The 16,722-nt window shown below is 35.3% G+C and overlaps 1 protein-coding gene across 3 annotated transcripts in view; it reads left to right on the top strand.

Moving 5' to 3' along the window:
• Positions 1-16,722, top strand: part of ANKIB1 (ankyrin repeat and IBR domain containing 1) — a 147,650-nt gene that overhangs the window by 118,222 nt on the left and 12,706 nt on the right. For all 3 annotated transcript variants that reach the window (XM_069461713.1, XM_069461715.1, XM_069461714.1), the window contains 5 exons: positions 2,535-2,665; positions 11,254-11,388; positions 12,666-12,752; positions 12,839-12,905; positions 14,898-15,043. In XM_069461713.1, coding sequence (XP_069317814.1) covers positions 2,535-2,665; positions 11,254-11,388; positions 12,666-12,752; positions 12,839-12,905; positions 14,898-15,043 — 566 coding nt within the window. The remainder of the gene's footprint in view (positions 1-2,534; positions 2,666-11,253; positions 11,389-12,665; positions 12,753-12,838; positions 12,906-14,897; positions 15,044-16,722) is intronic.

The raw sequence follows: 16,722 nt of genomic DNA, 5'->3' as shown, positions 1-16,722 counted from the left end.
GATCGCTTGAGCCCAGGAGTTTCAGGTTTCTTTGAGGTAGGCTGAAGCCACAGCACCCTAGCCCAGGTGACACAGTAAGACTTTGTCTCAAAAAAATTAAAAAAATAAATAAAAATTCACTCTTTAAAAGCAACTGTGTTTTCACTTGCATACATACATGTTTATTCTACTAATAGATCTTAGATTTTGTTACATTCTAATACTTTATTAAATGACATCAATATTTCTTAAATTGAAACATAAGTACACTATATTATTAAGAAAAGAAGATCAAAATACAATAGACATATAAAAGAAGTGAAGGGAAGAGTTTCAAAGCCAGTAGGAGTGAAAAAAAACTCACCAGATAGATTGAAGGGAGATAAGGTATTATAGGTATTAGGAACAGTATGTACAAAGGGACAGATGTATGGAAAAGCATGTTCAGAGAATTGAAAGTGAAGGCATTTTTTTTCCAGCACAAGTTTTTATCATAATCATAGTTGGTTATTTCCTGAATATGATTTACTTCATGCAGTCCACTAGAATGCAGTTAGGAGCTAGCATTCTCTCCAAGGGTGGGAGAAAAAAACTGTTATGTTGCAAGCCACACAGCTGCTTTGTTTTAATGACTTTGTGCTTTGTTTGTTATAACAATGGACAATAAAGGTCAAAAGAATATGTTAGAGCCTCTGAGCTAAAAGTAATACTGATGCTGAAGGGAAGAGAAAGGCCACTACTTTCAAACAAAAATTAGATGTTAGGGATTAGGTTTTATAGCAATACCCTTTGTAAACAGCACTACCTCCAGAGCTTGACCTTATTAGCCAGAAGTATACTAAGTTCCTTCTGAAACTCCTGTCTTCCACCAAATTATCTGAGCATTGTCTCCACCAACGTCCTAATCAAATCATCTTCTACCTAGTGGGTTTATAACTACAGTGAAGACTGATCAGTTCATTACTGCTATTGTTTCTCTGTGCCATGTGGAATTAAAAACCAGTACTGTTCTGTTGTTGGTAGAGACTTAAGTAGGTAGGCACTTGGGGTTCCTTGCAGTAAGACAGCCCCACTTCATCAAAGGGCTGCTCTGAGTTCTCAGCCTTTCCTATTTGTGTACAGCACCACTTCCAAGGGGTCAGTCAGCCCAAACCTTTGTCCCCTTCCTTCTTCAGGGGCTTATATCTGACAGTTGGGTAACTTTCTCTTTTGAACGTCAAAACACAGGGTCTAATTTCTCCCATGCTTTGGACAGTAGGGCCACCCTTACTCCACCACTCTTTTGAAGGTGTCAAGGCTTTGATTAGATGGGCCACATTTGGTAATTCCAAATTGATATTCTGGTGTCTCTTCCAGTAAAGAAGATGCAGGGCTTCTCTGTGTACTTAGAGCTAGAAAAGAAACAAAACCACTTTGATTACTAGCATTCTTGCAGAAAAAAAAATCATTTTTAATTGGCATTTAGAACACTGTCCAATCCCTAACTCTCTCTACTGGGGGAGGGGTCATGTAAAATGTAGGATTTTTAAAAACCATGGCATTCCTTAAGATTGTAGATCTCAAATTATAGTAGAATAAGTTGAGTTTAAGAAGACGAAGAGTATAAGGTTGATTGGAGAGAGAGGGTGAGAGAAGCTTACCAAATGGACAAGATCATGAAGGACTTTATATTCTTTGCTAAAGTGATTTCATTTTATCTTACAGTCTGGTGTAGTCAGTGAGGAACAATTAAAAGATTTTAAGCAGATTTGTATTTTAAAAAGATCACTGTTCAGGCAGTGTAGTTGGGGATAAGAAGGTAAAGGAACTGGAGAAATAGGTTGGTTTTCTATGCTTTAGTTGTCTAGGCAAGAGATGTGGAGGATCCTGGCTAAAGCAGTAAGAACTGGAAATGGAGAGGAAGCAGATAGGAGAGAGAAAGAGGTGGAATCAGTGCGATGCCATGAGTGATGGCAAGAGGAGGGTGTTGAATATCATACTCTTCCTAGATTGACTCTGGACAGATGATCGTATCATTTGCCAGAACAGGGAATAGAGAAAGGAGCAGGTTTGGGGGAAATAATAAACTTAATTTTAGACATGTCACATTGGATTCATTTTAAATTTGTGCAAAATAATCATGGATAAAAGAGATAGTTCATGCTTTTTGCTCTGATGAAGAGTTTCTGATAATTATGTTTGCAACTGGCCTATTGAAGAAATTATTATCTAAAGTAACTATTTTTTCTATAATTTCCTTGATGCAATGGTTGTTTTAAAGAGAGTAACGTGCTTTCTTAAACTTTGGGGTTTTTTCTTTCCTTGTTTATTTGGATACAGGTTTATGGAGAAATCTCCTTTAAACCAAGTTTCATGAACAGTGCTTTTGGAATAGAGCTTCTTATCTTACTATAATTATGCTATTCAAAATGAAACAGTTTTAAAACTTTGCCATAGCCCTAATAGGAAAATAAATATATGATTAAAATTGAGAGACAGCCTGCAAAGAAAAGTCTGGAGAGATTTTTTTCCCCCAGAAATCATTTATTTTTGTGTTTGTGCTTAATTTCCAAAAGTGGTGGGAGTTAGTGAAGCTTATGAAGATGCTGCCAATTGTCTCTGGTTGTTAACTAACTCCAAGCCCTGTGCAAACTGTAAGTCTCCAATACAGAAGAATGAAGGCTGCAATCACATGCAGTGTGCTAAGGTAAGAAGGTAAAGAGGATTTTGCATGCTTTGCAGTTGTAATCTTAATTTAGTTTGTCATTCCAAGGGAGAAATGTTGTAAGCATAAAAATCTTGTTGGGTTTCAGATAGGTTCTAGGACAGTGCATTTTATATTCTTTGTTGAATAACATAAATTTTGATTTATATTACTAAATTTTATACTCACATTGAGTGTTAAAAGTAAGGATAAGGATTTTATGGTATTTGGCCAGAAGATCAAAAATGCCTGACTCCTTCCCTGACGATCACCTTCCCCAGTGAGCGTCTTAAGAGAGTGGTGTATACACACACACACACACACACACACATCATAATAGTAAATGAGAAGACCCCATCTGTAAAAAAATAAAAATTAGCCAGGTGTTGTGGCACAGACCTATAGTCCAGGTACCCATTTGGCTGAAGCAGGAGGATCACTTGAGTCCAGGAGTTTGAGGTTGCAGTGAGCTGTGATCACTCCACTGCATTCCAGCCTGGGCGACAGAGTGAGATCCCATCTCTAAAAGTAAATAAATAAATAAAAATAATAGCAAATGATAAACAAAGTGCTACTTTATATAGATCTCTTGCAAAGCTGATTTTGGAGCACACAGGTTAGACTCAAGGCCCAAACCAGGCCCCAGGCAATCCCCAACGTCCAAATCTAGATGGTGTCTATACAGTTGGCCCTCTTCAACTGTGCGTTCTGTATTCTTGGGTTCTGCACCCATGGATTCAACAAATCATGGATCAAAAATATTCGGAAAAAAAATCATGTCCATGTTGGACATGTACAGACTTTTTTTTTCTTGTCATTGTTCCCTAAACAATAGAGTGTAACAACTATTTGCATAGCATTTACATTGCATTAGGTATTATAAGTAATCTGGAGATGATTTAAAGTATACTAGAGGATATGCATAGTAATATGCAAATACTGCACCATTTTGTATCAGGGACTTGAGCCTCCGCAGAGTTTAATATCTGTGGAAGGTCCTTGAACCATTCCCACCACGGATACCAAGATACAACTGTATATATATGTCTAACATAGGAACTGAAAGCAGTGGCCAGACTTTTTAGGACTACTAATGAAGCTATCAATTAAATAAGTAATTAATTACTATATTGAAAATGGAAGTGCCAAAGACCCACTTGGCTGAAAAATAATTAATATAAATAATTACTGTCAGAGGCCCAAAGGCTAGAAAGAAAATATAACCTCCTGACTTAGTTGCACAGAAACTACCATAAGCTTAAAACAAATATTCTGGAATATTATTAATAACATTTTATTAATCCCTGCCTACATTTATGAATATTTTTGTTTTAAAATTATAATGATATTCTAATTTTTTTCCTTATTCATTGAAAGTGTCATCCATGTATAAAAATACTTTTTAAAATTATTGAAAGAACAATGTAATTTTTTCTAATTTAGGATATAAAAGAAACCTAAATAGTTAAGAAGATTCCAGTAAAATAAATCCATATCTCCTAAGTATTATTTGATTTGTAACTTTGAAGTTTAATGATCATTACTATTATAACTTGCAAATAAATGGCAGTTACCAAATAATTTTTTTAAGTCTATATTATTATAAAATTAACATGAATGAATTGGCTTAGTGAGGTAGTAATCAGGATTCCCAAGAGCAGAAAGAAAAACCTAGTGGTAGTGGGAGCAAAATACTGAGAAGTGCTTATTAGTTTAGCTAAGGATTGGACCAAAATTATTTCCTCTACTGTACTCTTATCTTCAACATCCGTATCCAGGTTTTTGACTTTGGAAAATCTGATATGGACTACCTAGATGTATAAAGAAATATAGATTGGCCATAAAAATGAGCAGTTGGCTGCTGAGACAGAATCAAACATAGCACCTACCAGTAATAAATACTTAATAAATATGTACTGAGTAAATGAATATTTTCATGAGTTAATCAGGCTGATGATATAAGGTAATCCAACCTAAACGGATTTTGCTTAAGCTTCTATTACATTTAAAAGAAACATTTACTTACATGCTGTGTAAATGTAGTAAGTCTTATTGAACATACATTCTGAAGCATTTGCATTGAACAATAAAAACTGAAAAGTAGTATTCTTATTATGACATGGAAGACTTATCTAGAAGATAATAACCTTACTGCAACAAAATTTTATACTTTGAGTATTTTTTAATGTGTAAGTGGAATAACATGCCATGTGTAATTGAATCTATGCTCTAACACCATGACTAAATCATAATATGCCTTTATTAATGCCTTAATAATAAATGTTGATTATGATTCAGTAGGCAGTTTTTACTTTCTGATATCAAATGTGTTAAACATTTTAAAAGAATGACAAATTTGGTCCTCTAAAGAGAAGCTCATTTATTTTAAAAACACCCTCTATTCTATTAATTTCCCTTTAGCTGATTTTCAGGGGACTATTTAAGCTTTGCATTCTTAAATAGTTTAAATTACTTATAGTAATTTTCTTCATCTGACTGTAAAACTGTATGCTACAACTAAAATATAAAAATTATTAAAATTATGTATTTTTTACCATCAAAAAATGTCATCTTTGGGCTTTTTTATAGAAAGTTTTGCCACTAATTCTGAGAAATCAATAAAGCTTCATTGAAGAAAGATACTTGTATCAAGTCAGGTAGAAAGTTTGCTTATACCAGGAAGGAAAAGAATTTGCATATTGTCAGAGCCTTAAAACAAGTTCACAATTTATTGTGTAGGTACATGTGAAGGGAACACATGGGAATAGAAACTTTATTAATTTCTCTGTTTAAGGTATGTCAGGCAGACAAAAAATTAGTAAAGATATAGAAGACTTAAATACCATAATTACTAAGGTGTGTCTGGTTGCTACGTATTCAGACTGTGTATCCTGAAAATGTGGACTGTGCCATCTTTTTAAGTACCCATTGAGCATTCACAAAAACATGACCATTGATCAACAAAACCTCAATAACATTCCAGAAAATAAAAAATAGTACAAACAACATTGTCTCATCATAAGGGAATGAAATAGAAATTAATAATAAAGTTACAAAAGATCTTTTCATGTGAAAATTGTTAATCTCTCAAATAAATCTTGAGTAAAAAAGAGTTTTCTAGAAATTAAAGAATTTCTAGAAAATAAAGATAATAAAACTATTACTTTATCAGAACTTGAGGGCCATTTCTAAAGCCGTGCTCAGAAATATGCATAGCCTTATTCACTTAAAACAATACAAAATAAGCAATGAATTAAGTATATGACTCAAAAATTTAGGAAAACAAAATAAACTTGAAGAAAACTAGGAGGAAGGTTTTGGGTTTTCTTTAAAGCAGAAATCAGTGAGTTAAAAACTAATGCAATTAATAAATTTAAAAGTGGTTTTCTGAAGAAAAAAATAGATAAGCCACTAAGCTAATACAATTTTTTAAAAATGAAGATGAGAGAGTTCAAATACACAATATAAGGAATAAGGGAAGTACAGGCATACCTCAGAGGTGATGCAGGTTCCGTTCCAGCCGACTGCAGTAATGCAAATATTACAACATGGCTAGTATTACAGTAGAGCAAGTCACACATTTTTTGGTTTCCCAGTACATATAAAAGTTATATTTATCCTATACTGTAGTCTATTAAGTGTGAAATAACATCATATCTGAAAAAATAATGTACATACCTTAATTTAAAAAATACTTTTTTGCTAAAAAATGTTAACAAATCTGAGCCTTCAGCAAGTGGTAATCACTTTGCTAGAATCTTAACATCAGTGTTGGTGGGTGCTGACCGATCAGGGTGGTGGTTGGTGAAGACTGGAGTGGCTGTGACAATTTCTTAAAATAAGACAACAATGAACATCAACTATTGTGGCAACAATTGCCTCTTCCTTTCACGAAAGAGTTCTCTGTAGCATGCAATATTATTTGATAGCATTTTACCCACAGTAGAACTACTTTCAAAATTGGAGTCAATCTTCTCAAACCCTGCCGCTGCTTTATCAGCTAAGTTATATAGTATCTTAATTTATGTAATAAATTATTTGTTGTTATTTCAACAATGTTTACAGCATCTTCAGACCAGGAGCAGATTCCATCTCAAGAAACCACTTACTTTGTTCATTCATAAGAAGCGACTTCTCATCTATTCAAGTTTGATCATGAGATTGCAGCAATTCAGTCACATCTTCAGAGTCCACTTCTAATTCTGGTTCTTTTGCTATTTCCACCACATCTGCAATGACTTTTTCCACTGAAGTCTTGAACTCCTCAAAGTCCTCCATGAGGGTTGGAATCAAATTCTTCCAAACTCCTGTTAATATTGATATTTTGACCTCATCCCATACATAACAAATGTTCTTAATGATATCTAGGATGGTGAATCCTTTTCAGAAGATTTTGAATTTACTTTTTCCAGATCCATCAGAAAAATCACTATCTAAGGCAGCTATAGCCTTACAAAATGTATTTCTTAAATAATAAAACTTTAAAATAGCAATGACTCCTTGATCCATGGGCTGCAGAATGGATGTTGTTTTAGCAGGCATGAAGACAACATTAATTTCCTTGTACATCTCCATCAGCGCTCTTGGGTAACTGGGCACATTGTCAAAGACCAGTAATATTTTAAAAGGAATCTTTTTCTGAGCAGTGGGTCTCAACAGTGGGCTTAAAATCTTCAGTAAAGCATGCTGTAAATAGGCATATTGTCATACAGGCTTTATTCCATTTATAGATCACAAGCAGAGTAGAATTAGCATAATTCTTAAGGGGGCTAGGATTTTTAGAATGGTAAATGAGCATTGGCTTCAACTTAACATTACCAGCTCCATTAGCCCCTAACAAGAGAGTCAGCCTATCCTTTGAACATTTGAAGCCAGGCGTTGACTTCTCTGTAGATATGAAAGTGCTAAATGGCATCTTTTTCCCATAGCAGGCCATTTCATCTACATTGAAAATCTGTTGTTTTGTGTAACCACCTTCATCAATTACCTAGATCTGGATAACTTGCTGCAGCTTCTATTAATACATCAGCATTTGTTGTTTCACCTTGCACTTTTACTTTATGGACATGGCTTCTTTCCTTGAACTTCATGAACCAGCCCTACTAGCTTCACACTTTTCTTCTGCAGCTTCCTCACCTCTCTCAGCCTCCGTAGAATTGAAGAGTGTTAGAGTCTTGCCCTGGATTAGGCTTTGGCTTAACAGAATGGTGTGGCTGATTTGATCTTCTATCCAGACCATAAAACTTTCTCCAAATCAGAATTAAGGTGGTTTCACTTTCTTACCATTTGTGTGTTCACTGAAGTGACACTTTTAATTTCCTTCAAGAACGTTTCCTTTGCATTCACAACTTGGCTGTTTGACGCAAGAGGCCTAGCTTTCGGCCTGACTCAGCTTTCAACATTCCTTCTTCTCACTAAGCTTAATCATTTCCAGCTTTTGATTGAAAGTGAGAGATGTGTGACTCTTCCTTTCACTTGAACACTTGAAGGCCATTGTAGGGTTATTAATTGGCCTAATTTCAATATTGTTGTGTCTTAGAATATGGAGCCCAAGGAGAGGGAAGAGAGCCAGGGGAATGGCCAATTCGTGGGATATACTCAGAACACACATTTATTGATTAAGCTCACTGTCTTATACGGGAATGGTTCATGGCACCGCAGAACAATTATAATAGTAAGATCACTGATCACAGATCACCAAAACAGATATAATAATAATTAAAAAGTTTGAAATATTGTGAGAATTACCAAAATGTGACACAGAGAGGCAAAGTAAACACATACTGTTGGAAAAATGGCCAACAGACTTGCTTGACACATTTGCCACAAACTTTCAATTTGCAAAACAAAACAAAACCTCAATATCTGCAAAGCACGATTAAGTAATGTACAATAAAAGTTATACCTGTAATCAGAGAAACAAAGCAAACTAAAATAATAAAAACTAACTTTGCTCAACTCTTTAAGATAATTTGAACTTGGATTTGAAATAAATTGATTTTCTAAGAAAATATAATTTATTAAAACTGACCCTAGAAGAGAAAGGATATCCAAATAAACCTATTCCTATATTAGGAAAAAAAAGTTTCTCAAAAATCTTCCCCACTAACCATTAAAGCATCACTATAGAATTTTATCAAACCTTTAAGGAGCAGGTAACTCCAATGTTATTTAAATGATTCTTGGAAGTTATTTAAAAAAAACTTTATTGAACTTTTTTTGAAAGAAACTTTCAGATTATTTTTATAATGTGAGTAGAACCTTGATACCAACTTAACAAGATTATAAAAATTAAAAGAAAGCTGTAGGTTATTCTTGCTTGTATATAACAATGCAGAACTCCTAAATAAGATATTGGGGGGGCGTGGGGGAAGCACTGATATTATTAATAGCAGACACAATCCAGCAGAGCACATTCAAGAGTAATCGGCCAGGTAGAATTTATTCCAGGAATACAGGTTGAGTATTTCTTATCCAAAATTCTTGGCAGTGGAGTCAGATTTAAGATTTGTTTGGATTTTGGAATGTTTGCATTATACCAGTTGAGCATTCCTAATTCGAAAATTCAAAATCCATGCCAGCAGTCAAAAAGTTTGGGACAGAGAAGCATTCAGGATTTCTGATTTTCAGATTATGGATGCTCAGTCTGTATAAGAATAGTTTGGTATTAGGAAAGCTGATGCTATACCTCATGTTATTCATATATCGAAGGAGAAAATGTATATATTTCCTATGGATGCTGAAAAGGCATTAGACAAAAAATCAACAACCATTCTTTATAAAACACAAAGAAATAGGGATAGAATGGATTCTTCCCTAGTATGATAAAAATAAATAAATTCAGTTCAAAAGCTGGCATATTTAGTGGAGAAACTAGAGGCACTCTCACTAAACTCAAGAACAAAATAAGAATGCTCTCCACCGCCAGTGTTATTAACATTGGACTGAAAATGCCAGTCAATATAATTAGAAAAGAAAGATATTAGAGATGTAAAAATTAGAAATGAAGGCTGGGCGTGGTGGCTCATGCCCATAATCCTAGCATTCTGGGAGGCGGAGGCAGGAGGATTGCTTGAACCCAGGCGTTTTAGACCAGCCTGAGCAAGAGAGCAAGGCCCCATCTTTACTAAAAATAGAAAAAGTAGCCAGGCATTGTAGCATGCGCCTGTAGTCCCAGCTACTCAGGAGGCTGAGGCAAGAAGATGACTTAAGCCCAGGATTTGAGGTTGTAGTGAGCTATGATGATTCCACTGCACTCTACCTAGGGTGCCAGAGTGAGACTTTGTCTCAAAAAAAAAAAAAAAATTAGAAATGAAGTGATAAAATTATCACATTTTGCAGATGGCATAATTGTGTCCTAGACAGTCCACAGGAACCAACTGAAACACTACTACAAACAACAAAAATTCAATTAGGTAGCAGAGTATAAAATTACTGTGCAGAAAGTTACAGTCTTCATGTGTACCAGCAACAACCATATAGAATTTATATTGAAAGACCTCATTTATTTAGAAATAAACTTCACAAGAAATATGTAAGACTTACAAAAAAATTTTAAACCCTCTGTAGGACACAAAAGATGACAAACAAATGGAAAGACAACTAAGTTCTTATATAGAAAGATTCCAACAAATGTATCAACAGATTTTGTTTCTGCATCTAGGTGAACTAATTCAAAAGTTCACATGGGAAAATGAAGCAAGAGTAACTAGTAAAACTCTGAAAAAGAATAAGCAAGAACTAGGCTTGTCAAATAGTAAGCCATAATATAAAGCCTCAGTAATTAAAACGGTGTGGTTCTAGCACGTGAAAAGACCGATCAACGAAACAGAATAAAACAAAAGCCCAGAAAATAGACACAGATACAGGGGAATTTAATATGTGATAAATGTGGCATCTTCGACCAGTGGAGAAACATGAACTATTCAATAATGGTATTAGAACTACTGGGCAGCTGTGTGGGAGAAAATATTAATAAATCATGAAAGTACCAGAAGACAACATAGACTTGTCTTTCTGACTCAAAGTTCATAAGCATAAAAGGGTATATTTTCATACTAGAATGCTCATATTTTTGGGATTGTACAACTTAATTATGGTAATTAAGTGAAATTTTCATTAAAATGAGAGACAGGTTTTTTTGCCAGCTATTTTGCTTAGATATCTTTTAAACTTATTTCCAGTTTCAAAACAAATTTGTCAAAGTTACTAGAAGTTTTTCAGATAGACTGGTGGAGTTTTATGGACCAATATCAGATTACCACACGCCTGAGAAATGAAACATTTGTCAGTATCTGTTTTTATTATTTGGAAAGAATATCCTATTAATATTTTTAATGATTCCTTGCAATTACTTCATAATACTGTGATTTACATTTTAATTTATCCTGAAAAGCAATAATTTTAAAGTACCCCTACATCTTTCCATAATACAGATAAGGTCTTCAGATGAAACATGAGAAAGAGAGCATGTCTTCAAGATTAGTTCCTGGTTACACACTCAGGATCTTTACAAATTGGTTGGCTATGAAGCAGAAAATAATTTGCATATTAACATGGAGAGATGTTCACATATATGTTTTCTTTTGAAGTGCAAGTATGACTTTTGCTGGATTTGCCTAGAAGAATGGAAAAAACATAGTTCTTCCACTGGCGGTTATTACAGATGTACTCGCTATGAAGTCATTCAGCATGTGGAGGAGCAGTCCAAGGAAATGACTGTGGAGGTAAAGAGAACTGATTAAGCCAAGATTCTGTCGAAGCCACTTAATGCCATTGGAAGTATTTTCCATCTTCTTTCCCTATCTTCACCTTACTGAAGCACTACATTAAACACACTGTAATTTAAACAAAATAGCTCTGTAAACTTGCTTCTTTCCTTTAAGTTTTCCTTTTTTAAATTTTGGTGAAGACATGAAAAGTTTGCTCTATCCCATCCTGCTTTCTGTAAAGACTTAAAAACATAATGTCAGCAATACAGTACACAGTAAGTGTCTTGGTCTGCTCAACTGCCATAACAAAATACCATAGACTGGGTGGCTTGAACAATAGAAATTTATTTCTCACAGTTCTGGAAGGTTGAAAGAAATCCAAGATCAAGGTGTTGGTCAGTTTGGTTCTTGGTGAGGGTGTTCTTCTTGGTTTCTAGATGGCCACCTTCTTACTGTGTCTTCACATGGCCAGGAGAGAGAGAGAGACCTCTGGTGTCCCTTTCTCCTCTTATAAGGGCACTAGGCCTGTCAGAATAGAACCTTATCCTAATGACCTTATTTAACCTTTATCACCTCCTCACAGGCCCTGTCTCCAAATACATTCACACTGGGGGTTAGGGCCTCAACATATAAATTTGGAGGGGACACAATTCATTCCATAGCTGTAAGTCATATAATAAAATATTGGAGCTCTGATGAACATAGTGATTGAGAGACATTTTTGCTTTTGACTCTGGGATTATGGATTCAGTGGTTTGTCACAGAGAATACAAATGCAAGACTATTCTGGGAGGCTTTAAAATGTATTGGTTATTGGGCCGGGCGCGGTGGCTCATGCCTGTAATCCTAGCACTCTGGGAGGCCAAGGCGGGAGGATCGCTCGAGGTCAGGAGTTCGAGACTAGCCTGAGCGAGACCCCGTCTCTACTAAAAATAGAAAGAAATTATCTGGCCAACTAAAAATATATAGAAAAAATTAGCTAGGCATGGTGGCACATGCCTATAGTCCCAGCTACTCAGGAGGCTGAGGCAGTAGGATTGCTTAAGCCCACGAGTTTGAGGTTGCTGTGAGCTAGGCTGACGCCATGGCACTCTAGCCCGGGCAACAGAGTGAGACTCTGTCTCAAAAAAAAAAAAAAAAATGTATTGGTTATTGTTTTCTCTCAACAAAATAATCAACAAATCTGAGTGCAGTATTATCTATTAATAAATTTTTTCAATGATCACCCCCAAAAAACAACTTTAATAGCTACTAGTTCTTATGAAAGTCATTTATGCACTTTTGTTTCCTAGGCTGAGAAAAAACACAAACGATTTCAGGAACTTGACAGATTTATGCACTATTACACAAGATTTAAAAACCATGAGCATAGTTATCAGGTATGTACCAAATCATTTCAGATGAGCTGAACTGTACTGTTGTGAATAAAAAGAATGGTTTAAATTATTTATTTCTATTCCTTTAGTTAGAACAACGCCTTCTTAAAACAGCCAAAGAAAAGATGGAACAATTGAGTAGAGCACTCAAAGAAAGTAAGTTATAAGTGGTATGTCTGATAATTAAAGTAAAATAAAATAATTAACATAAAATGCTTAAGTCACTTCACTGGTAGGTTAAGCCTTTAAAGGAATACATTATCTTCATTAGCTTGTTCTGATAGTGTTTTGAGTTCTTTGAAGGCCTAAGTGCAGCTCAGCAGCCTCATCTGTGATTGGATTTTCTACCCAGTGCCTAGCCTGCTCCCCTTAATGCCTATGCTCTTACCATGTAAAAACACATCATGATTTTGCTTACTCTGTGCCACAGCTGATGGTCTACAATGTTGGAAAAAGTAGATGGTCTGTAAAGGGCATCCTTGACCTAGTCAAAAGAGCAAGATACACTTACTACCCAATTATCATGTAACTGAATACTGAAAAGTTGTTATTAAAATTCAGCAGAGTGCCTAATGGAGTGGAAGTCAAGTAGGGTTAGGGAAGAAATCATTTTGCTGGTAAATAATGAACACTGGGGTCAAAAAGCAAAGCCATGAAAAGGGGCTAACTTGTGTATCCTCAATTGAAAGTTATAAAGAAGTATTCCAAAATGTGGATTGAATATTGGCTGCACCATTAGAATTTAATATCCCACAATGACCACACAGAGTACAGGGTTTGCTATGTTTGTTCTAAAAGTCGTATTTTAAAAATACTAGCTTATATATGAATGGTACATTTTAAGCCTAAAAATTTGATCAATTATACTTGGGTTTGCTCTAGTTTATAAAAATATTGAGTACTAACATTGTTTTCATGAGGAAAATTCCCTAATTAAGACAGTACCGTAAGTTAAATAAATTAGAGTGGGGGAGCAGCTTAGTCTCCTTATTATTAGTTCTTACGCTTTATTACTGATATTAATAATATCACCCAAATATCAAACTCTTAAAGTATTGTTCACAGTAAAAATTGAAAGGAGAAAACCCTCATAAGTTCTATAGTTCTTCAGCAGGGATTTTTGTCTGTTTGATCACTAATACATCCTTCGTGCTTAGAACTGTTCCTGACACAGAGTAACATTCAATAAATATTTGTAGATGTGAATTATTACTTTTGTTCAACATTCTGGAGGTTCCAGACAGCACTGTAAAATATGAAAAAAAAATTAAAAGATATATCAATTGGAAAAGAAGGAAAACTTTGAATTTCTCACACTTGTCGTAATGGTGGGGGTAGAGGAGTGTGTATTTTGTTTTAATCCTATCCCAACGATGGAGCATACTCAGAAATTTTAGGGTGATCCATATGTCAATTTGTGTACATACACATTTAATTTCTTTCTACAGACATGCAGAAAAATATGCTTTTCAGCTTTTCAGCAGTACTTATGAATTTAGATTCTCCTGTTTAATTTCCGTTTATTTGCAGTTAAGCAAAAAACTAGAATTTTATAATGATACTCTTTGAAGGAAGGATCTCACATATTAAGGCAATTTCTTCTTCCCTGGTCCTCACTCTTCCTCCTTTTCTTTCTTTCCCTGAAGTTATTTTCTAGCATCAGTTGTCTAGTTGGTCCCCAAACTGTTGTATCTTTTTCCTTACACTATTGTTTTTGCAGAGGCATAATTATAATTAGACTATTTTTTAGCAAGCAACTTAGCAAAGAGGTATTTGTCCTAATTCTTAAGCAGCAAAGTTCCCCTAGGGATAATCCGAAAAACTAAGCAAAGCGTGGAACCTTTGGGTTGACTAGCTGACCAGTAGGGTGAGAATAGAATCCAGGATGAGTGTGTGCATTCCTTCATGGCTGCCATCAGTGCTCCTCAGCTGCTGGGGTGTGTGCTTCATTTATAAACACATACATGCCACAAATGAGTATTTTACGTAGATGTTTAGTCTGGTTCAAGTAAGTATTATCATACAGCTATGCCAAACAATTTCTTCTTAAGGATCCTTATTTTCTTTTTTTTTTTTAAGAAAACAGTTAATTAATTTTATAATAGCATATTTGCAAAGAAATTTCACTGTGCCTCAATTACTTTATAGCTGAAGGAGGCTGTCCAGATACCACTTTCATTGAAGATGCAGTTCATGTGCTCTTAAAAACTCGACGTATTCTCAAGTGTTCTTATCCATATGGATTTTTCTTGGAACCTAAAAGCACAAAGAAAGAAATTTTTGAACTAATGCAAGTAAGATATCTTTTTAAAATTATATTTAAATGGTAGCAGTTATTATGAAAAACAGATTTTTCTCCTTTTCCAACCACTAAATTTTATTTCATTTGGGTGTGCTTAGTAAGACAATTTTGTTTCATTTTTAAAATGGTTTTTAAATAAAAGAAAAATTACCAGTAATAAACTGAAATTTTCTTGATGTTTAAATTTGTCACTTTGCAAGTCTGAAAGAGTTCTGAGCTATGCAAACATTTTCTACAGCATTTATTTCTTTGTTTTAAACTGGTTGAGGTTGAAATCTGACCTATTTCTGATTATATAATTAGGAATTTTATCATCAAAGATGAAACAAATTGCATTACGTACTAGATGAGAAAATTGCTGTTTAGCAGTTTATTTTAAAAGCATAACTTAAAAAGTTACAATATTTAGGCTGAGCGTGGTGGCTCACGCCTGTAATTCTAGCACTCTGGAAGGCCAAGGCGGGCAGATCGTTTGAGCTCAGGAGTTGGAGACCAGCCTGAGCAAGAGTGAGACCCCGTCTCTACTAAAAACATAGAAAGAAATTATCTGGACAACTAAAAATATATATATAAAAAATTAGCCGGGCATGGTGGCACATGCCTGTAGTCCCAGCTACTCGGGAGCCTGAGGCAGGAGAATTGCTTGAGCCCAGAAGTTTGAGGTTGCTGTGAGCTAACGCCACGGCACTCTAGCCTGGACAGTAGAGTGAGACTCTGTCTCAAAAAAAAAAAAGGCTAAGTTACCTGAAATCAGAATTGCTACGCCAGCTTTGTTTTGGCTTCTATTTGCATGAAATATTGTTTTCCATCCCTTCACCTTGAGTCTAAATGCATCCTTGTGGGTTAGGTTTCCTTCTGGGTGTGTTTCCTGAAGACAGCAGATACTTGGTTTGTGTGTATCCATTTGGCCAGCCTATGTCTCTTTAGTGGACAGTTCAAGCCATTCACATTTATTGAAAGAACTGATAAGCAGGGCAGATTTCTGTTCATCCTATTGAGTTGAACTTTGTTGCTTTGTTTTCTCTCTTGAGCCATTGTGGTTTCTGGCCTTTGACCTTAGCTTTTGGATGATTTTACATTGTTGAGTGTTTATTGTGCTGATCCGTGTAACTGTTCTGAGTACTTCCTGGAAGGGAGCTCTAGTCTTGATGAATTCCCCCTTTGCTTGTCTGAGAAGGTCTTTATTTCTCCTTCATATAAGAACTTAGTTTTGCAGGGTACAGGATTCTAGGGTGGGCATTATTCTGTTTGAGAAGAGTGAAAATGGGGCCCCAGTGTCTTCTGGCTTGTAAGGTCTCAGTTGAGAAGTCTGCAGTCATTCTGATGGGTTTTCCTTTGTAGGTTACCTGCTTCTTTCACCTTACAGCTCGTGGGAGGGCCTCTTTCTTGGTTATTTTGGCCAGTCTAATGACTATGTGTCATGGTGTCTTCCGGTTTGCAATGAATCTCCCAGGAGTCCTTTGAGCTCCTTGTACCTGGATATCTAGATTTTTAGCAAGGCCTGGGAAATTTTCCTCCATTATATCCTCAAATAGTTTATCCAACCCTTGTGTATTTTCTTCTTCACCCTCAGGGATGCCTGTAATTCTCATGTTAGGCCTCCTCACATAATCCCACATTTCTTGTAGGCTTTGTCTTTTCTCTTATTTCTCTGCTTTATCTCTGCAACTG

This window comes from Eulemur rufifrons, chromosome 29 (assembly GCF_041146395.1).
Source record: "Eulemur rufifrons isolate Redbay chromosome 29, OSU_ERuf_1, whole genome shotgun sequence".
NCBI lineage: Eukaryota > Metazoa > Chordata > Mammalia > Primates > Lemuridae > Eulemur > Eulemur rufifrons.
This window is presented reverse-complemented; position numbering and strand designations above follow the sequence as displayed.